Genomic DNA, 21648 nt, shown 5'->3' on the forward strand with positions numbered 1-21648 from the left:
AGTTGGTAATGCCACCCTACAATTAGATTGCTTATCACTTCCCATTATAAGACTGTTTTCTGTTGCTTAGAACTCTTTTTAACTGTTCAGGCTGAAATGTTCCATGTTCTCCACCTTCAGCTAATTATTATTTTTTTTAACTTTTGCTTAAACAGCTAAGCTGTTTTTTAAAAAAAAATTCTTACCATTTCATAAAGAGATCCTTTAGTGTACCTCTATGCCTTCTTTTAATGAAGTTTTTCGAGACAAGGTGGGAGAGGTAATATTTGTTGTTTGACCAACTTCTGTTGGTGAGAGAGACAAATTTGCAAGCTTACACAGAGCTCTTTTTCAGGTCTGGGAAACATACTCAGGGCAGGTATACACTTAAAACGCTGCATTGGTGCAGCGGCACTGATGCACCTCCGCCAGTGTAGTGCTTTAATGAAGACACTCTAAGCCGACAAGAGAGAGCTTCTCCTGTTGGCTTAGGGCATGTCTACACGTACAGCGGTGCAGCTGCATTGTGTCTGGTGAAGATGCACTATGCCGAAGCTCTCCCACCGACATAGCACTGTCGACACCAGCACTTAAGTCAGTGTAACTACGCCACTCAGGGGTGGAGTGTAGATCCAGGGCTCAGAATGTCACAGCTAAATACAAGGTAGAATAGATTGTTTAGCATAAGTAGTTAACACATTTCAACGGACCATTCAAGAAGAAGTGGCCTATGAACACCCTTCTGATAGGGAGGAAAGGAAGGTGGGAAAGCAGCAATATAGGGAGTTGCTAGTGGGTTGTATATCATTGTAAAAAGCCATACATCCAGTGTGTCTCTTCAGTCCATGATGTTTAGTGTCCAGCAAAGTTATGAATTTAAGCTCCCAGGCTCGCCTTTTGAAAGTGTTGTGCAAGTTTCCTTTAGGCAATAGGTCAGATAAAGAGTGTTCACTTTGAAAAGTGTTCACCCACAGGTGATGAGGTGTTTTTGTCTTGCATCATTTTCCTGTATGAGTTCATTTGAAAGCATAGTAATTGTCCGGTTTCACCCTGGCACAGTTGCTATTGGGGCATTTAATTCACTGGATGACATGTTGTGATAGGCATGTGTAGGCCCAGGGATTTTGAAAAGTGTGTTGTGGCGGGTGTAGATCATTGTAGTAGTGGAAATATGTTTGCAAGTTTTGCATCTATTGTTCTGGCAGGGTCTGGTGCCGCTTTTTGAGTTGTATCCTGGTCTGTGGGGAGCTTGCTTCTGATGATGAGCTTAGATTTTTAGTGTCTTGCTAGATTCCTACACTCACGGACTGAATAGACACACTGGATTTTAAGGCTTCTTACAACAGTCTATAACCAGCTACCCCATATTCCCCCCCCGGGTAGATCCTTCCCCTTTTCTTCCTATAACTGCAGGAGTGTTGATGGGACACTTCACCTTGAATGGTCCCTTGAAATATGTGTTAACTACTTATGCTAAATAATCTGTTCCATCTTGTCTTTAGCTGAGACACTCTGAGCCCTAGTCTACAGTACAAAATTACTTTGGTAAAATTTATGTCACTCAAGGGTGTGAATAATCCACATCCTTGAGTGACATAGTTAGATCAACTCTGTGTAAGGGCAGGTCTACACTACAAACGCTGCATCGTGCAGCTGCACTAATGTAGCACTTTGATGAAGACACCCTAAGACGACAGCTGAGCGCAATCCTGTTGGTTATTCCACCTCTGCGACAGGTGGTAGTTATGTCGGCGGGAGAAGCTCTCCCGCTGACATATCACTGTTTACACGGGGCGGGGCAGGGGGCGTAAGGTCGGTATAACTACGTTTCTCAGGGGTGTGTATTTTTCACACTCCTGAGTGACGTCATTACACCAAAGTAAGCATTACGCCTGCTGGAATTTTGTGCCACTTCTCAATGCAGAATTTCTGTTTTCCACCTAAATGCTTCCTTTTTCCGGGGCTGAATGCGGGAGCCCCAGCTGCGCAACATTTCCTGGATCTATTTTGTTGTCTGTATTGTTACAGATATACTTGCTGACAGATATTTTGAAATAAATTGCCAAATAATTGAAACTGGCATGATTGTATTGTAGTGTTTTGACAAATAAAATATGCAGAATTTTAAAATATTGTGCACAGAATTTTTAGATGCAGAATTCCCCTGGGAGTAAAGGTGTGTATGGGAAACCTGACCTAAGCTTTAAAGCTTCTCTCTCACCAACAGAAGTTAGTCCAATCAAGCTGACCTCATCCACCTTGTCTGTCTAATATCTTGGGATGGACATGGCTACAACAGCACTGCATACAACAATAGGTTTTTTTCTCATTTATTTCTCCATATAAAACAGTACTTCTCTCCAAGTTAGAAAGGATTGAGACTCCATCAGCACTGAACATAGTGCATTTTTTCTTCAATTTTTTTTTTTTAAATAATTCACTGGCATAGCAACATGTGATACATTTTTAGTTTTTGTGAGGGTACTGGGAGAATGGCAATCATAATCTTCAGTAAAAAAACAACAACTTAGTGCAGGCACTCGGTCTAAACTAGTGGATAACAGTGAAGAATCGCTAATTTAGCTGTGACATTACCACAATGAGGCTTCTTGAACTAAGAGATTTCTTTGTCAGACAGTGTTGCTACTTGCTTTGATGGCATAGGTAGCCATACTTCTGCTGTTGGAGTGACACCACCAAAATGTTCTTCCGTATTTGTTTGTGACATCAAATGTTTAATTAAAGCCAACTGAATTTTTTTTTTATCTTGTTCTCCATGGGGAAAGCAGATTTGTGATGCCAAAAGAAGAGAAACAAATTGATTTGAAGACTGGGAGAGTACGTCGGAAGGCAATGTTTGAAGAAGAAAATGATGATGGAGCAAGTGATGAAGAGGAGGGACAAGATGAAGAAATGTCTGAGGATGAGATGGATGGAAGTGAAGGTGGTGATGGTGACGATGTTGAGGGAGAAAGTGACAAAGAGGTACCAGGGCAAGAGCTAGGTCTCAGGAGTGCCAAGCGTCTGAAAAGAGAGGAGACTACAGAAGAAACTGCAGTGGAACTGCCAGCATTTGCTGATAGCGATGATGATCTTGAGATGAGTTCAGGGGAAGAAGGAGAAACTGACCTTGATGAAAGCAAGGAAGAGGCAGAAGACCATGGAGATGAAGAAGAAAGTGACGAAAAGGAAAGTTCAGACAGTGCTTCTGAATCTTCAAGCAGACAAATAAGTAAATTCACACCCTGTGAATTAAGCAGGGAAGATAAAGAACGAAGAGAGAATCATAACCTAGATCACCGTTTGGGTAAAAAAGTGGTTTCCGCTACAGATTCTGGAAACTGCACAGCTGATGAGGCATCTGAATCTGAGTCTGAAGGATCCTCCCAGGAAGAGGAAGGATCAAATGATGACTCAGAAGTTGAAGAATCCGATAGGAAAGGGATTCAGAGTGCTCCAGAGAAGAATGTAGATGGTGTTGAATGGGCTGAATCGAAGACTGTAGAAGATGAGGATGATGATGATGATGTTGAAAATCTACTGAAAGAGGAAGAGGAGTATGGAGAAGAAAATGACTTTTCTGCAGACACAGCAGGTAAATTTTAAATTTCTCATTTTCCTTTACTGTGCATTTGGCATAATGTTCATTGCTGCAGGCAGAGTCTCTTTTTCTTCTTGGGAAGCATTGTTGTCCAGTAACTAGAGCAGGAAACTGCATCTCAGACCTGGGTTATATTCCTTTGTAAGCCATTGATTCTCTGCTTAAGCCTCAATTTCCCTGACAGTAAAATTAATAATACCTAGCTTTTATAGAGTTCTCTGATCAAAGGCCCTAAAGACCAGCAGAATTGTTATCTTTACTGTGATATGTTTTCAAAAAAGTGAAACTCGTGTATTGCATTTGGAAAAAGTAAAGTACCTTTCAGTGATTTTATTAACAGATGTCAGTGGTGAATTTATAATGATGAAAATAGTCTAGTTTAGTCTGCAGGCTCTGGTCTTAATCTTTCTTTTCCCCTTTTTCCTTCAAAAGTTAGAAACTGTCTACACTGCAAAACCAACCAAATCACAGGAGAGTGTTACAATACAGGATGAAAAATTAGAGCCAACCATGTGTATCTGTGTCACGTAACCAGTATAAAGTCTTGATCCTATTTACCAATTTTAAGTGTATTGTAATTGACTCCCTGTTTAAGTTTTCTCCCTAGTGCAGATGGTCCCTTAGTCTAATGCATTGCCAATGGAGGAAGGAATTTACAGTGTTCTTCTCCCCCCCTTTCAGGTGCACTTAAGTGGAAGGAAGACCTTACCCAAAAGGCAGCCGAAGCTTTTCTGAGACAACAACAGTCTGCTCCCAACCTTCGCAAACTTGTTTATGGAACAGGTAAAAATCCCATGTGTATAAGTGTAAGTTTCTCTCCCAGCCTCATGATGCTATTGTTCTGATCCCTGTATAGCCTTTTAATCATAGGCATATTAGTTAGCCATAGCTTTTGGAGTCTACTCTTCCATGGGTGCATGAGGAAATAATGGAATTAACTCTCCTTATTGGTAACAGGAGTTCACATTTAGTTTTCCTACAACCCCCCCGCCGAAAGATAATTTTGTCTTCCTGTTTAAACATATTTTACGCTAGTTTGACCTAGTATTTATCCCGAGGCTTGCTAAACATATATTTGTTGGGTCCTTCCTTTTTGAGAAACAGCAATATTTTCCCAGGTGGATAGAAAGAGTATTGAGTTCCCTTTGGTATATAGTATTTTCCCAAAACATTTAAGCTCATCTTTTTAAAAATAAAAAAAATCTAGTAGTAGATACTATACACATACCACCTATTTTGGCAACTGGTTATTTATGATCTGTCTGGTCACGTGAGATTTTTGCTGTCCTCAGTGAATTTTGTCTAAATTTAACCAAGCCTTCTTCAAAAGGTGAGGAAGTGTTCATTCAGACTATGAATGAGGTTAATTTTATGATGTCTGTTATAAAATGTATTTTTTAAGATAATGATGGTAATTTGTCAAGAATCAGGCAGTTGGTTTAAAATGAAGATAAAGCTATCATTTACATGATGTATGCACCCTGTTTAATTAATAAACTGATACATTTCCAAGCAAGAGACTGTCCTCTCGACATGTACAACTCCTGTTGACGTTACAGGGAGTTCTGTATACTAAGATTTGCAGTATAATGCCCTAAGAAATTACCAATACATTCACAAACCCAGTGTTAGCAGTTTGCAAATGGGTACAAAACAAATGGGATTTGGTTTTGGAGAAATAGACAGCCTTTTTCTAATAGGCTGGGTTTTGTTTTGTTTTATTAATTTTGTGTGAAACAGTTTCTACATGAGGTGTTGAACAAAGACCTCACAGTGGCTTAATCAAAGAACAGATTTTTCAGATAAATCCAGTCATCCATGAGGCACCTGATTTTTCTGTTAAAGTATGTGAAATTTTACATGTGTAATACATTTGTCCCACAGTCCCGTCCTGTCTCATTCACTCTCCAGCTGAAGACCTGACTTTGGGTTCTGATCTCAGTATAGAATAATTCGCTTGCTGCTGCTTGTTCTGTAAGGGAATCAAACAATGTATTCGTTTCGCTGCTTTCTTAATACAAGCTGGAACGCTGGTCTCCTTACTAGTTCACTTGTGCATAAACCACTTTTATGATTTAATTCCTCTTTCCTCAAACTACATCAGACATTTAAAGATGTATGGAGCAAGAGAGGTTTTTGATTAATTTAATAAATACATATGATTTGCAGATGATGCTTTTAACTATGGCATTTTATTTAGTGGCTGAGGATGCCGATGAAGCGGATGATGCTGATGAAGAGCTTGGAGGGCTGTTCCACGTCAGCCGTCCTGACAAAGAATCCAAACAAAAGGCTAATGCCCTTGACTGCTCCAAATTTCCAGTGGAAACCCCCCAGGATTGGGATTTAGATGAGGTACTGCTTTTGGAGAGACAGCTCTTACACTCTTTACTCTTAGTATGTATCCACTTACACCAGTCTTGAATTTCCCTTATAAAGAATTGCTGATATGTCATGGAGACATGAAACGAACCCATGTGAATTACAGATAGTTCTGCCTATGTGTCGTCTTCAGAAATTCTCGTCTCCTCTTTGTCCTCACCAGAGACATTTACACACAAACAAGATCTTAGGTTTTTTTTTTAGAATAGGAAGGGAAAATTAAAAGTAAGTAAACTTAATGGTAGTGAAAGATGCTGGATGGATTGCTGTGATGATTGATGTCATCTTATTTATTCACTAAATGGTTACCCCAGACTCACGTTAATGTGCTGACTTTAATGAGCTTTTGCCTTTTTCTGACAGGATGATTTCTGGGGGTAGGAAGAGGTTAATTCATTCCCCCTCCACCTCTCTGTGGAGGTTGCCAGCAAGGAAGACATTTTTATAGTTGTGGTGCGATGTGGATAGCAAATGGACTGAGAGCAAGCCGTCTCTCTAAGCCAGAACAAGTATTACAGACAAAGTGTGTCAGCTGTTGAAGTGCTTTGTAGTCATGAGAAGTGTACAAGTAACACTTTCATTTTACAGGTTATGAACAGTATTCAAGACTGCTTTGTAACAGGAAAGTGGGAAGCAGATAAAGATGCAGCAAAACTGCTGGAGGAAGATGGTACGTCTGATGCTCTTAGAATATGAGTAATGGAGAAAAAACTTCTAGTAAATGCTGTGACTTAATATTTAACCCAAAATTCTATTATGTATTTAAAAATGTTTTACATTAGTAACACCCTTGCCAAGTTCTCTACCTGTTTTACATATTTGAAGCGCTATGCAAGCATTAACTGATTTTATTACTGTAGCTGGTATCCATGTGTGCACAAATAGGAGAGAAATAGCAGATTGAGAGAGGGAACAGTTTACGCTCTTTGAATATAGAATCTGTCTATCATATAGAATAGAAAATAGAATCCCCACTCAAGGCTGGTTGGCTTCCACTCAGGACATGTTTCAGAGTAACAGCTGTGTTAGTCTGTATTCGCAAAAAGAAAAGGAGTACTTGTGGCACCTTAGAGACTAACCAATTTATTTGAGCATGAGCTTTCGTGAGCTACAGCTCACTTCATCGGATGCATACAGTATACAGTATGCATCCGATGAAGTGAGCTGTAGCTCACGAAAGCTCATGCTCAAATAAATTGGTTAGTCTCTAAGGTGCCACAAGTCCTCCTTTTCTTTTTACTCAGGGCATGGCTACACTTGCAGATGTAGAGCGCTTTGAGTTAAACCAGCCTTCGTAGAATGCAGTAGGGAAAGCGCTGCAATCTGTCCACACTGACAGTTACAAGCGCATTGGCTGCAATGTGCTTTTCAAATGGGGGGTGGGGGTGAGGTGGAGTGTGACAGGGAGTGTGTTGTGTTTGTGTGTGGGGGGGTGGAGAGCATATCAGCATGCTGTCTTGTAAATTCAGACACGGCAGATTCCTCTCCCCCCCCCCCCCCCCACGCTCTCTCTCAAAAACAGCATTCCACAGGTAATGGTTGTTTTGTCTCGGAGCAGATAAGCAGCCGGCTGTCAGAAACGGAGCTTTCAAAGGGCATATCCACATTCCTGCAACGATTCCAAAACAATGAGAAGAGTGGCCACTTGATTTAAGGGGATTATAGGATGTTTCCAGAGGCTGATCAGAGCTCCAGTAATGCAACACCTCGTTCACAGGGCGCCTGGGCGTTTCAGCCGAGGCACAACAAGTGTTAATCCTCTTACCGAGGTGGAGTGCCAGGAGCGCTCTAACCGAGAAGTCAGAGCTCTCTATGTGCCTTGCCAGTGTGGATGGGTAGTGAGCTAGGGGGCTCAGAACGCATTAAAGCAGCCCCAACTCGCAAGTGTAGCCAAACCCTCATAGATAATCAGCTTTCAGTTTTGTAGGTGTGCTTAGCTGTTCTTTTTGTACAGATGGGATTGAAATGAACAGAAATCCTATTTGCAGTAAGTCAGTCTTGTCTTAGTTTTGCTGAAAAGTTGGGATTTTAGTGTTGGCGAATTTATGGAGATACTGTTTTTAATTTCAAATATGATTATATTATCTCCAAAGCAAACTGTTTGAATATTGATAACTTTTGTAGAGCAAACTTCCATTAATTTTTCAACTTTTTGAAATTACTGGATCCATTTTAGATTTTTGCTCTCCCTGCAGTCTTTACCTCCACATCTGATGGAAGCTGGAGCCCAGGTTGCTGTGCTGATAACTTAGTGGGCAGTGCTGAGGCAGAGATAATGAGAGGGTGCTGTCAAAATTAAGAATTGTTTCACTCTTTCCAACTGTGTGGCTTTCACTCTGAGAGATGCAGGGAGGCAAGGCATGTGGGCTTTGCTAGAACTTCACTTGAATTTTGAGGCGCTGGAGATGTGTGAAGAAAGTTGCTGATGGTCCATTACTGAAAGGAAAAAGGAAGAGCTACTGAAAAGCTGGGCTGCCACTCACTTTCTACAGAATGTGGGAAGAAAATGTGATAAATCTATACAGCAATCAAAATGTGAAGTATTAGTGAGAAATAAATATGCACAATATACAAGAGCTTAGAAGTGTTACAGAGCAGTGCAAAAATGTTGCTAACTTGCGGATTTCTTGGCTGCTCTATTTACAGAAGAACTGTATGGTGATTTTGAAGACTTAGAAACAGGGGTTGTGCACAAAGGAAAACCACCAGCAGAAGGAGATGAGGTATGATCTCTAGCTTGATTGTTCATCAGCTGCTCTTATTTAGTGTGTTCCTCTCTGTGTGGTGGGTTGTTCTGTTTCGAACATCCTTCAGCTCAGGATCCCAACTGGAAAGTTGCTCATAAATCAGTAGAAACAAGGCTGCTGTAATGAAGAGAACATTTTGGTATCTGAGGGACTGGAATGAAATAGATAAAGTTTCCTTTCTTTTATTTTCATTAGGATCAGATGTGCTTTTAATTTTAGGGGATCAAATAAACTATATTCTTCTTTACATGGAGCTCATAGTTGTGGGGGAGCAGAAATCAATTTACCATAGTTAACAGTAGAGGGCAGGCTTGATCAACTTGCTGGGTCTGAAAATCAAGTTTGTGATGCATGGTACAAGTTGAACATGATCCTGACTGTTAATAACTTGTATTTTCATGTAATCTTTCCGAAGTACTGTCATAAAATAGAGGAAAACAAATGGAAGATTAGGGTGGCTCTCAGACAAAAGATGTATGCGTGAATTTATGCTGTAGTGTTAAATGCCCTAGTCTATGGGCTTGTCCACACTTGAAATGCTCCAGAGGCACAGCTGTGCCACTCCAGCGTTTCAGTGTACACTCTACCTACACCAACGGGGGGGTTCTCCCATCAGTATAGGTAATTCATTTGTCGATCTAGTGCTATCTGCAGTGTGGGTTAGGTTGGCTTAACTACTCCAGTCAGAAGTGTGGCTTTTTCACACCCCTGAATGACGTAGTTGAGTTGACTTAATTTTCTAGGGTAGATCAGGCCTGCATGCTTTCAGTGCAATATATATTTTAGGGGAAAGGGCACAGTTGTAAACTTAGTTTCAGTAATAATTATGGGAAAATATTTGTATTATGTTAGTGATATGTTGCTTTTAACTTTGCCCTCAATAGGGCTTTCTAATTTTGCAAGGCATAGTAATGTAGAGTGTACCTGTGTGTTGGTGACATTCACCTTTTTACAGAAAGCCAGCCCTTTTTTGAGGGCTAATGTGGCACCTAATTGGTGATGAGGCCTTGTGCTAGCCCCAGGAGGATGAATTTCACCCAGTGTTTAATCTTTCATGGAATCATAGAAATTGGGAAGAAAAAAAAAAAAATTGGCCCACCTAACCCTGACTAGTACAAGATTGTTCCCGACAGTATATTCTCTAGTGACTTCAAACCATGAGCTTCCACCATTTCTTTGGCGGGACTATTCCGCTGTCTCATAGATCTTACTGTTATATATGTATTTTTCTGATATTCAGCCTAATTTGTTCTTTGCTTAATTTCATCCTATTACTTCTGTTTAAACCTGCCTGAGTTGTTCTTTGTTGAGCAGTATAGAGAGAGATACTGGGAAAAGCACCTTGCTATTATAGTGAGGCAGTAGCTCCACAATGGGTAAGGATGAGACTAGCTTATTATTTAAAATGCGATTTTTCTAAATACTCAGAAATGTACACACTTATTTGCAAATTACTGTGCCTCATGGTGTGTCCAGGGTAGGATTAGTCGTTCTAATTTGAGGTTGTTTGAACAAGGGGTTTGAGATACAGCTCCCTTTAAAAAATGCATGGCATGAAAATATTACACTACTTATAGTTTTTCCTGTACACACTTGGGCCTCAAACTATGGCTCTGATCCGTCCCAAACTGGTATCATCTGCTCAGGATTGATTTCAGATAAAGAGCTGACTGCAGTAATGAAAATTTTCTAAAGCTTACCTGCAAAGCAAAATTGTCTGGGAAATTGGTATTCCACAATAGGAACTGAGATAGACTTTGAGGGAGGGGAGAGGAGCAGGTACTTTAAGATGAATGGGTCAGTCTATGACAAAAGTGCTCAGAGCTATTATATCAGCCTTTGTTCATCTTCATGAGGTGTTCTTATTGATTTGAGAAATCCCACTGAGATGACTGAACCATTTCATACCTCTGCTGCAGAAGGTTGTGCAGAGCGCCTTCCCTCTAAAGAGGAGTCTGGGGCTCCCTCCACTCTGTTTTGCTGCGTCCTGCTGGTAGACGTGCTCTTCATAGCCCATCAGTCACCACCTTCTCTCTTTTTCCCATGGCTTCTCCAGCCCTACTGGAAGGGACAGGAGACAGGCACAGCTGGTAGCTGAGTGGGAGTAAGTTTACAAGGAAGCCTTCTTATGCCCTCCCCGGACCCACAATCATGGTCCTCTCAGTATCACCACCTACTAAAAAAAACAAGGAAAATTCACTGCTCCAAAACTTTGTTAATGGAGAATTAAGATTCACTGGCAGTGCCTTTTACCCTTCCAGAGCATCAGTGCACCTATCCTTAGACCTTTGAAAACCAGGAAATAAAAAGTTAAGAGGTTTAAGTATAGGCTCATTCAATGTTCTGGACGGATGTGTGAATTCGGTTGACAGTGGAATCATGAGCTAATCTGTAGTAATAGGGACCAAATTTATTTAGGGCAAATGTTGAAGACATACAAAATATTGCAAATTTTAGGGTTTTTTTTTCTTTTTACACTGTTTTTTTGTTGTTGCTTATTTGTGAAATTATTGCTAATCATAGCATCTTGAACTAGGCATTATTCATGTCCAAACTTCCCCCGGTCCATCATCTCTGGCATAGTACCTCACTCCTGATGGGCAATACTTGTGTATTATTCAAGTCCTGGGCCACTCTTATGCAGTCTTCTTTATTAATATGTTTATTTTAACTTAGGCATGGTAAATTATGCCAATTCCAAGCTCTAAGTAACTTGGCATACATTAAAAATGCAATCCATAGCAATAAAAATACCATTTATTTTAATATTGGTTTGAAAAGCTTTCTAATGAGGACAAAAGGAATGAGACACCATGGAAACACATTTCCACTTCTTATGGAAGACATTCTTCTCCATATGGTGAATTTATTATTAAACAGTTTATCTTTTTAGGATAAAAAGCTGTGTTTATCACCGTTTGCATTATTAAATAGACCCTGGTCTACACTTGAAATTTAGATTGACCTGCCTGTGGTGCCCAGGTGTGTGTGACCTAGCCACTGTTGTAGATGCAGCTAAAGTCAATGCAAGAACTCTTGTCTCGATTAAGCTACCAGCACTTAGGTGGATTGCCTACGTTGATGGAAAACCGTCTCCTGTCAATGTAGGAAACGTACCCTTGTGGTTACAGCGGTATAGCTGCAGTTGCTGCCCGTAGTATCGAACATACCCTGTGTTGCTCCTTGGTCACGTTCTGTAGGTGTAGTATATAAAATGTTGGCCAGACTAGGAATTTTGTGAACTAACTTTTCAAAAGCTGTTTGATAAACTTGTCTTTCTTTCTAGGCTGGAAGTGAAGGGGAGGAAGAGGATAAAGAAGGAAAAGAACCCAAACCAGGAGAGGAGGAGGAGAAGCAAAAGCGCCTGGACAAGAAGCACAAATTGAAGGAGATGTTTGATGCTGAATATGATGAAGGGGATGCCACATACTTTGATGATCTCAAAGGGGAAATGCAGAAACAAGCTCAGGTAGAAGCTGTCAACTTGGCTATTTGTCTGACTATGAAGCTTCTTAAGTACCACACACTCTTTCTCTGGGGGACTCTTAGGGCACATCTTCACGGGCAACGTTAAAGAGCTGCTCCCACTGGTGCACTGTCGACCCTGGCACTTTACAGTGCTGAAACTTGCAGCACTCGGGGGCGTTTTTTCACACCCCTGAGCGAGAAATTTGCAGCGCTGTAAAGTGCCAGTGTAGACAAGCCCTTAGATTCAGCAGCCACTGATAGCTCTTCAGCATTTATGTGCAAAACACCATATGTTTAGAGGGATTTTTTTAATTGGTGAATAGTGTGATTCCATTACCGTTTTAAAAAAAACCAAAATACTAATTCTTTTGAAGCTCTTCTTTTTAATTGACTTATTGAGTCATTATTGCTACTAAAATGTGGCACTCACCTAAAGCTACTGTGTAAATGTTAGCTGTTCAGGGGTTCCCAAGCTGTGATCCGTGGAGCAGAGAGCTAGGTGGTCACATGGCAGGTGTTTTCAATGGAAAGAAATATCAGATGAGAAGGGGAGATGAAATTAAAAGCAAGTGTAGTCTGTGATTTAAAGAGGTCAAAATCTTTATTGCACTGACTACAGGTAAAAAATATTTCGCTAATAATTACCTTTTCTTTTAAGCAATTGCTGTGGTTGCCATATGGCTATTAAGGCATCACAAGTGAGTAAGTAAGTGTCCACAAGGCAAAATGTACATCAGAATGTATTCCACACTTGAAAAGTTTGAAAACCCCTGTTGTGTGGTGAGAATTTTCAAAGACATTTGAGAGACAATTTGAGCTGGTAACTCTGCTGCAATGTTTAGTTGTTAAATGAAACCCTGAATGTAGTTTTTAATATAGCTTTTTGTATTGCACTGACATCTTTCTGAAGAACCTTGCTGATGTATATCATAGTGTAAGGTTATTTAAAAAAAAAAAGAGACCCACAGTGTACACCATCCTCTTATCTAACAAAATCTTGCTCAGATTAGCCATTAACTCAGTTGTACAGGTTTGCATTAACCTCTGACATAAGTACCAAACAACAAGACCTTGTGTTCCAATGTGCTTGCATAAGAACACTTAAAATGTAAACAAGCCTCTTCCGGGAAAAGAATGAGCCAATTTAGAGCTCCTGCACTAAAGGCCTGTTAGGGAAACATGTATTATAGTGATCCTTAAGCAGTGTATTGCCATCACAGGCCAGAGAGAGAGAGAGTCCAAGTAAATTGGAGAAATCCAAAGACTTCAGAAATGTACTTGAGCCACAGGATTTATCCTGTATGTTAGACTCCAACATCTGCACAAACAGCATCCAGAACAATCGGTAGTGGCATAGCAAAATATAGATGTTCCTAGCAGTACAAAAACAGAGGGAAAGAACCCTCCTGTTAGTTACAAGGATCTTTTGTTAATTACATAGAATCTTCGGTACCCATAGCATCTCACAGATAAAGATAGGCCCTCCTCTCGGGCACTTAAGGTAAAAATATTTCACAAATGCTTAGATTTAGAAGTTCACATCCCATTTTCAAAACTGATTTTGGTGCCCCGATCATTTAGGCACTTTTTGAAATTTTACCCTAAATTCAGTAGTCTAAAGATCTGTCCAAAAAGTCACTTGTTTCTTCTGGGCACCGTACTCAGGGTAGAGCAGTATGCCCAGATGTGTTTTGGACTTTCCTGTGTAAAGCTGGATCTGCTGTTTCCTAAAGGGAGCTGTAAAGGAAAGAATTTGTGGTGGCAGACATCTGTTACTCTGAAGTAAGTTACTAGAACTATTCGGGCTATCCAGACAGATACCATGTAAATTAATGTTTAATTTGCTTTTCAATAAAACTGAAACCTTCTGCACAAGCCTTGTTCATACATGGTTTTTCATGTTCCATTTTCTACCCATTAAAACTTTCCCCCCGTCTTTCTCACGTAGCTTAATCGGGCTGAATTTGAAGACCAGGATGATGAATCCAGAGTTCAGTATGAGGGCTTCCGCCCTGGGATGTATGTTCGAATAGAGATTGAGAATATCCCATGTGAATTTGTGCTTAATTTTGACCCTCACTATCCAATTATCCTGGGTGGTTTAGGCAACAGCGAAGGAAATGTGGGATATGTACAGGTATGGAGCCAAAGCTGTGTGTGCTGTGGATGGTGGTACAGCTGTGTTTCAGTAGGCATGGTATTGCTGTTTGTTTTTATTTCCTATTTGGCAAATGTAACTAATAGCTAAAAAAAATGAGGGAGATCCTTCGTCTGAAGGTCCTTGTGCTGAAAAAAGAGAGGGCTTTTGGCATGGTTAATTTAAAAGTCCAATGTTTGAGATTGTAACTTGGCTGCTATCCTGTTTTAATATTTTAATACAGGTTTGATGATCAGAAGGAAAACGTTATCAATATTGTTATTTTGGTATTTATATTACATTCGCACAAAGAGGCCCCTCCTCCCATCATCCTAGTTGCTGAACAAGCTCATGCAAATACATTTGCGGTTCCCTAGGGCCTATAATCTAAGGCTTTGTCTATGCTACAGACCTTACAGTGGCACAGCTGTAAGGTCTCCCGTGTAGCTGCTCTATACCAGAGGGAGAGAACTCTTCTGCTGGCATAATTAAACCACCCCGACGAGTGACGGTAGCCATGTAGGTGGGAGAGCATCTCCCGCCGACATAGCGCTGTCCACACCAATGCTTTTGTCAGTGAAACTTATGTCGCTCAGTGGGGTGTTTTTTCACACCCCTGACCAATAAAAGTTCTAGTGTAGACAAAGTCTAAATAAGGCAAATTACAATCAGAGGTTTGGGAAAGGGGATAGATAGATGTGTGTGTATGTATATTGTATACACACAGTTTTTAAAAATTTTAAATAGATGAAATGCCAGCTCTTAAGTCACCCTGACCATCATGAATAGACATGTTTTAAAAAAAATAAAGTTCTTTGGTTGTTAAACAAGCATTTAGGAAGGATGGAGATTGCTTCAGTAATCACTGATATTAGGCCTAATGCTGTGCTTTTAATATTGTCAGTCTTTTCTTTTAAATAGTTACGTCTGAAAAAACATCGTTGGTATAAGAAGATACTTAAAACACGGGACCCTATCATCTTCTCCTTGGGGTGGAGGCGATTTCAGACTATCCCTATGTACTATATTGAAGATCATAATGGTCGTCATAGGCTTCTTAAGTATTCACCACAACATATGCATTGTGGAGCAACGTTTTGGGGTAAGGATTTTATTTAGATTTACAATCTACAGCCACATGGTGAACTGCAAAACTCCCTAGCCTTAGAGGAGGCATTAGGAATTTCCTATACAAATAAGCAGCTGATCACTTTGGGGAAAGAAAGAATCACTTAAAACAAATGTTTATTCCCCATCGGATATAAAATAATACTAAGAATTAGCAAATGTGCAGTATGGTTAAGAGAGAGAAGGGAGGTCAAGAGGGAACTATCTAACTCCTTCATGCAGGGTTCCAGTAAAATTCTGATCAGCCTGCTGGGATATTGCATCAAGGAGGAACTGGTGACTATATGTCCAGAAAGAGAGAACATGTTAAGGACCCAGTCCTGCAAACACTTGCTTGTGGGAGTTACTTCACTCACACAAGTAATTCCATTCACTTCAAAGTGGGACTATTTATGTGAGTAATGTGCTGAATGGCTAGTTTAACCTGTCTTATTTTTTTTGGTGGGGGATCTAGAATACATAATTCTGAACATACTAATATTATTTCAGCATTCTGAGACCACCTTTAAACAATAGCCAGTTGTTGGTTAGCCAAACACGTCATAATTTGTTTTCAATTTTGCTTTTAGGCCCCATCACTCCCCAAGGGACAGGATTTTTGGCAATTCAGTCAGTCAGTGGCACAACGGTAGGTTTATTATCACAAAATGTTACTTGGCTCTTTCTGTAGATCATTGTATCAAACAGTGAATTTTTTTGAAAGCTTACGTACGTTTAAACAAGGATATGACAGGCTCTTAGAGGATCTTTTAAAATTTGTAAGGCACTCAGATACTGTGATGATGAGCATGGGATGAAGACCTAGAGAAGAAGCTAGATAGATACTTAATTTGATAAAGGTTTGTATGGAGGGATGTATTCCTACTCCTGCTGGGCTGATATTCCAATTGTATAGGATAACCTCATTATAGTGAGACCAGATTAACTGAAAGGCAGTGACATACCTGATGCAAGAGTTTCTTTCCTGCACTGTGATTGATCTGAAATCCTGTTTGCCAAAAATATTACAGGTGTCCCTTCAACATTTTTTATCAATGATGGTGTGCATACTATATTAAAGTAGGTTTTTTGTTGTGTATACATTTAGGCTATGTGTAACACTTAGAGCACAGGTTCCCAACTGTGGGTTGCATCATCAGCAGATGGAGTTGCAGGTCCAGGGGATCAGTTTCAGCCTGCAAGACGATGCTATCTGCCCCCAAATGTCTCCAGACCCTCTTCATAGATGCTTCACCAGAAGAATGCCATTTTGCAGATCAGATGCCTCCTGGTGCGGCATTTGTGGAGCAGGTCCAGACATATTGCCTATGTGGAGGTGGCTCTGCAGATGCCAATTTGGGCATTTGCATCGTCCAGCTGTGCAAGCATCCAGCTGAGGAACTTGAATGCAGAAGATCCTTATCTGTGGGCAGCAGCCTCATCAACAGAGCATCCTTTCTTCTCAAGCTGGTAGGAGCCTGCGCTAGCCTTTTCTAAGATGGAAATCGGCAGTGGCTTGTATGGGCCCTACCTTAGGGAGTTTATCTTCTTTTATGCCACTCTGAGCACCCTGTTGGCACTGAAGGATAAAGAATCATTGTAAGTCACTGTCTCTGTGCTGCCCTAGTTTCACCACATGTGGCTTTCCTAAGTCCTGGCCTCATGTGCTTAACAGTGAATTCCTCTTTCTGCTCTGTGATAAGAAGCACAATGGACTCGTTTTTATGCATAGAATCTGCTTCAACCTTCAGTAGTGAGTCTAGTGATACAGTTATGAACAAAAAACAAGAAACCAAGAAAAGTGCTCCCAAATGTTGAGGCTTTCTTTAATTATGGCGTCACCAGTGTTTTAGTCAAGAACGAAGAAAGGCCAAAATGCCTGTTGTGTTACACAGTGTTATCTTGTGAAGGCATGAAGCCTAATAAACTTAAACGACACTTGGAAACTCTTCACAAGGACCGCATAGGAAAACCGAGGTCATTTGTCCAGCTCCAGAAAGAATTTTCCCATCAACACGTGCAATTCGAGAGAGCCATGTCCGTCTCTGACCAAGCTCAAAAGGCATTTGAGGGGAGTTACGACATCACACGGACCAAGAAGCCTCACACAATTGGAGTGACTTTGATTTTGCGAGCTGCAATTGATATAGTGAACATAAGGTGCAGAGAAAACAAGGCAAACAATCTGAGCCATACCACTCTCCAGTCCTTCACTTCAGCATGCTTTTGAAGTGATAGCAGGAGATCAGGAAAACACACGGCTGGAGCATCCAGAAAACACGGATGCTTTTGCTCTTCAAGTTGATGTGAGCACTGAGTGGCATGATATGCATTTCTCAAAAGCCAAGAAATTTGCATGGGAGGGTGCAGATCTTGAAGACATTCTGTTCTGTCTCCCTCTTCCCGGACATGAGATACAATGTTTGATGTGCTACATGCAAGACAAAAATATACCATGTGATCACATGGTGGGCTTTTCCACAGATGGAGCTCCAGCTATGGCAGGCCACAAAGCAGGTCTGTGCACCTCGGTAAAGAAAGTTGCTGTCTGCTGTGTGGATTCATTGCATAATTAACAGAGAACAACTGGCATCTAAAACTCTCTTGAGTCCAGAGCGAGGTGAAGTTTTGCAGCAGGTCTCATCTATTGTGAACTACATCAAGGCTCGCATCTCTCTGCAAAACTGTATGAAGAAATAGGGTCTGATCATGATGTGCTATTGTTCCACACTGAAGTTTATGATTCTCGAGAGGAAAAGTACTGGGATGATTTTTTCAACTGAGAGACGAGCTGCATGCTCATGCAATAGACTGCAAAAAGAGTGAATTATTTGATTTTTTTTTTGTGACCAAAGGGAGATGTGCCTTCTTGCCTATGCCACAGACACATTTGGGAAATTGAATTAATTGAAAACACGCCTGCAAGGACACCCACATCCTTCAGCTGAGTGTTAGAATCCCAGGATTCACGAAGAAAATTGTTTTCTGGAAGAATAATCTGTTGAAGACAAACTATGAATTCTTCCCACAGCTTTGCAAGTTCCTATCTGACAATGTAATTTTTCTGCCTCCCACACAGGTGATGTCTGAGCATCTCAGCCAGCTGGAGGAACGGTTTTCATCCTTTTTCCACGACTTGGATATGACAAAGTATAATTGCCCTTTCAGTGCAAGCCTGATGCCATGGACTTGCCAGCAGCTGAAATCAAATAGCTCATCGAAATTTCCTGTGATTGATTCTTGTGAGGAACATATGTCCAACTTTCTCTCCTGGAGTTCTTGTTCACCGTCAAGAATGAATATCCTGCACTCTCAAACATACATTGTGAAACTGATGGTGCTATTCACAAGCACATATTTGTGTGAAGCTGGGTTCAGCACACTTGTGTCCATTGGCTGGTATCAATCTACCATTGACGTCACACTGGAGATTAGAGGTGCAATTTCCACCACGCCACCAAACTTTGAGAAGCTGTGTTTCAACTCGCAAGCCCATGTGTCACATGAGAGAGCATTAAATAAGATGCTTTATGTGTAAATTCCTTGGATGTTTTTTGGCTGCTATGTTGCTGCCTGGGGTTATAGGAAACAGTAAGTTTCAAAATGGGGTCACGCAGGCAAAAGGTTTGGAAACCCCTGACTTAGAACTAGAGTTGTGATTCCCAGCACACACAGACATACATGTGCTATCTCTTGCTGACCTAGCATGCTAAAAATGAGTAGTGTAGCCACAGGAACTTAGCAGGGCCAAGTATGTACTCACAGGAATCAGGCGAGTTTGTTCTAGGCACAGCTAGCCTATGTTGCTATTTTTAGCATGCTAGCTCCATGAAAGCTTGTGCAAGTATATCTGTGTGAGGTGGGAATCACAACCCTAGCTCCAAGTGTAGACGTGCCTTTAATGTACGTACACTTGTTTGCACTTACACCACATATTAGGGAATTCTGATCGCTCCCTGGCTAGCCAGGTAGTAACTCTTGATTGGCTGTTTTGTTAACCCTTAACCCAGCCCTAAGAGAAATGCATGTGTGTCTTCTTTTATATGGCCTTCCTGTTCGGTTTTTAAATATTTAAAGGATATCTTCATACTGTCTCAACAAGAGAGGTATGATTGCTATTATAATACACAAAAAGTCCCTTTGCTCTGAGCCATTCTGCATGTGTGTGCGTGTAAAATTCTTTTTCATGAAGAAACAGAGTGCAGAGTACAGTAGAAGATGGGGGGAAAAAATCTTAAAGATGACTTTAAAATTAATTTGAATAGCCATTCCAAATAGCTCATTAATGGGTGCTAGGGATATGACATTGGCAGTAACTCAGCCAGTTTTCATGAAGTTGATTTTAGTTTGCCATGCTGCAGCGCTACTGTTAGTTGTAAAGTCTGTGAACTCTGGCTATGGCATGTAATGAAATAGTACCTGTCAAGTGAGTTCTTCAGTCGCTGGCAGTAGGATTGTTGTTATACACATTTAATGATCTATCAATCATCCATACGTTGTATATTTCAGCCTGATTTCCGGATAGCTGCCACAGGAGTCGTGCTTGATTTAGATAAATCCATAACAGTTGTGAAGAAATTAAAGCTGACTGGTTTTCCATTTAAAATTTACAAAAACACATCATTTATTAAGGTATGTGTGTGTACTGTAATCTTGCTAGAATGAAGGTTGGAAAGAAATGCAACTTGGGGCTCAGTTCATCAGTCTCTTTAAAGTAATGGAAATTTTGCTGATGTTGAATAGGGTTTTTTATCTTGTCAATTTTTTTTTTAAGTATATTCAATAAGTTTTGTAAAAGTATTTTACAGGGAATATAAATTATTATGACCTCCATTAGCCAAACCTCACTCTTCTAAACTCTGTTGTGCCAAATACAGTACTGTCTTCCAGAGGGTTTCGTAAAAGTGGGGTGTGGATAATCAGTTGGCCAGCTTCCCCAGTGTCTGCCATCTCAGCAGTATGTTAACCCAGTCTTTTCCTTCTCCAGCAGGGTTTAATTCTATAGCATTTACAAACTGCAGGATGGAAACTGAGCTCCTGCAGAAATTAAGACTTCCTGTACAGTTGTGGAGCTAGCTGGGGGAGGAGGTGGTGTAAGACTGAGTTTCCAATGAGCCAAACAGCTTTGGTGAAGCCTGCAGGCTACCTTAAACAGAGCTTTAGGTTAGGCGATTTGGGGCTTGAGCCTGCCAGTTGCTGAGCACTCTGCACCCAGTCTAACAAAGCACTCAATCACTCACTTAACTTTAAGCCCATGAGTAATCCCATTGATTTATTGTATTTTATAAATGCAGAAACTCTTGTCCTAGAATGCTGCATTATATTAGATACTCTCCCCCCCATGCCTCCCAGTGATTTAAGCCAGTTACACCTTACAAGACGCCTGCCAAATGTTATGTTATGGCAAACAAGTCTTTGAAGGAGAAATGGGCAGTTGCTTTCTAACTCGTTCATGTTTGAGATGGATGGGTGCAAAGGTGAAAACCTGAATTTATTGTTAAGAAATTTTACCTCTATTTATATGGTGTAAATTAGATAGTTTTTAGTTAGATGGCTATCTTAGAAGAAAAAAATAATCACTATCATAGATACTTAATGTGATCAGTGTCAGTATAAATTTAAGAACAACAATTTATGATCTCAGTTCCTTGTTTATGATAAACCACTTGGGGATGATTGTGTTTTTGTGGCCTACACAGGTCTGTTTAGAGAGTGGTAGGATTGTATTTTATTCATAATAAACATGCCATCTTTAATAAGTGATTTATAATCTTTGTGTTTCACAGGGAATGTTCAATTCTCCATTGGAAGTGGCTAAATTTGAAGGGGCAGCCATTCGCACTGTGAGTGGTATTCGAGGACAGATCAAAAAGGCTCTTAGAAAACCCGAAGGGGCGTTCAGGGCAACATTCGAAGACAAGCTGCTGATGAGTGGTGAGCAGCATTCCCCAAATAAGAGATTATCATCCCATGCCTTTTCTCCTCCTTCCCCAAGAATGGAAGCACCATTTGTATTCTTGACTCTCTAATAACCTAAATGTGAATTCAGAGAGAACAGAATCTTTTGATTATTTATCACATGTGGTGATGAATGTGTGTGTGATAAAGAGTTTCACTTATGTTTGGTTCTTTTCAATTATGCTGTTGTTGAGAATAATAGGAAATACAGATGAAGAACGTCTATTAGGTGACCTATTTCTGCCCTCAATGTTAGTTTATTTTGTAAA

General features: G+C 40.5%; 1 protein-coding gene across 10 annotated transcripts in view; it reads left to right on the plus strand.

The window, feature by feature from the left end:
• BMS1 (BMS1 ribosome biogenesis factor) overlaps nt 1-21648 on the plus strand; it is a 40391-nt gene that overhangs the window by 14748 nt on the left and 3995 nt on the right. For 5 of the 10 annotated variants that reach the window (XM_043551205.1, XM_043551204.1, XM_037904053.2 and 2 more), the window contains 11 exons: nt 2766-3574; nt 4262-4363; nt 5781-5935; nt 6551-6632; nt 8609-8685; nt 11996-12178; nt 14126-14314; nt 15236-15416; nt 16012-16070; nt 19931-20053; nt 21208-21355. In XM_043551205.1, coding sequence (XP_043407140.1) covers nt 2766-3574; nt 4262-4363; nt 5781-5935; nt 6551-6632; nt 8609-8685; nt 11996-12178; nt 14126-14314; nt 15236-15416; nt 16012-16070; nt 19931-20053; nt 21208-21355 — 2108 coding nt within the window. Of the gene's footprint in view, nt 1-2765; nt 3575-4261; nt 4364-5780; nt 5936-6550; nt 6633-8608; nt 8686-11995; nt 12179-14125; nt 14315-15235; nt 15417-16011; nt 16071-18500; nt 18859-19930; nt 20054-21207; nt 21356-21648 lie in introns of those variants that run through there. The other 5 variants (XM_037904056.2, XM_043551206.1, XM_043551208.1 and 2 more) reach the window with 2 other exon arrangements.

This window comes from Chelonia mydas, chromosome 7, assembly GCF_015237465.2.
Source record: "Chelonia mydas isolate rCheMyd1 chromosome 7, rCheMyd1.pri.v2, whole genome shotgun sequence".
Taxonomy (NCBI): Eukaryota; Metazoa; Chordata; order Testudines; family Cheloniidae; genus Chelonia; species Chelonia mydas.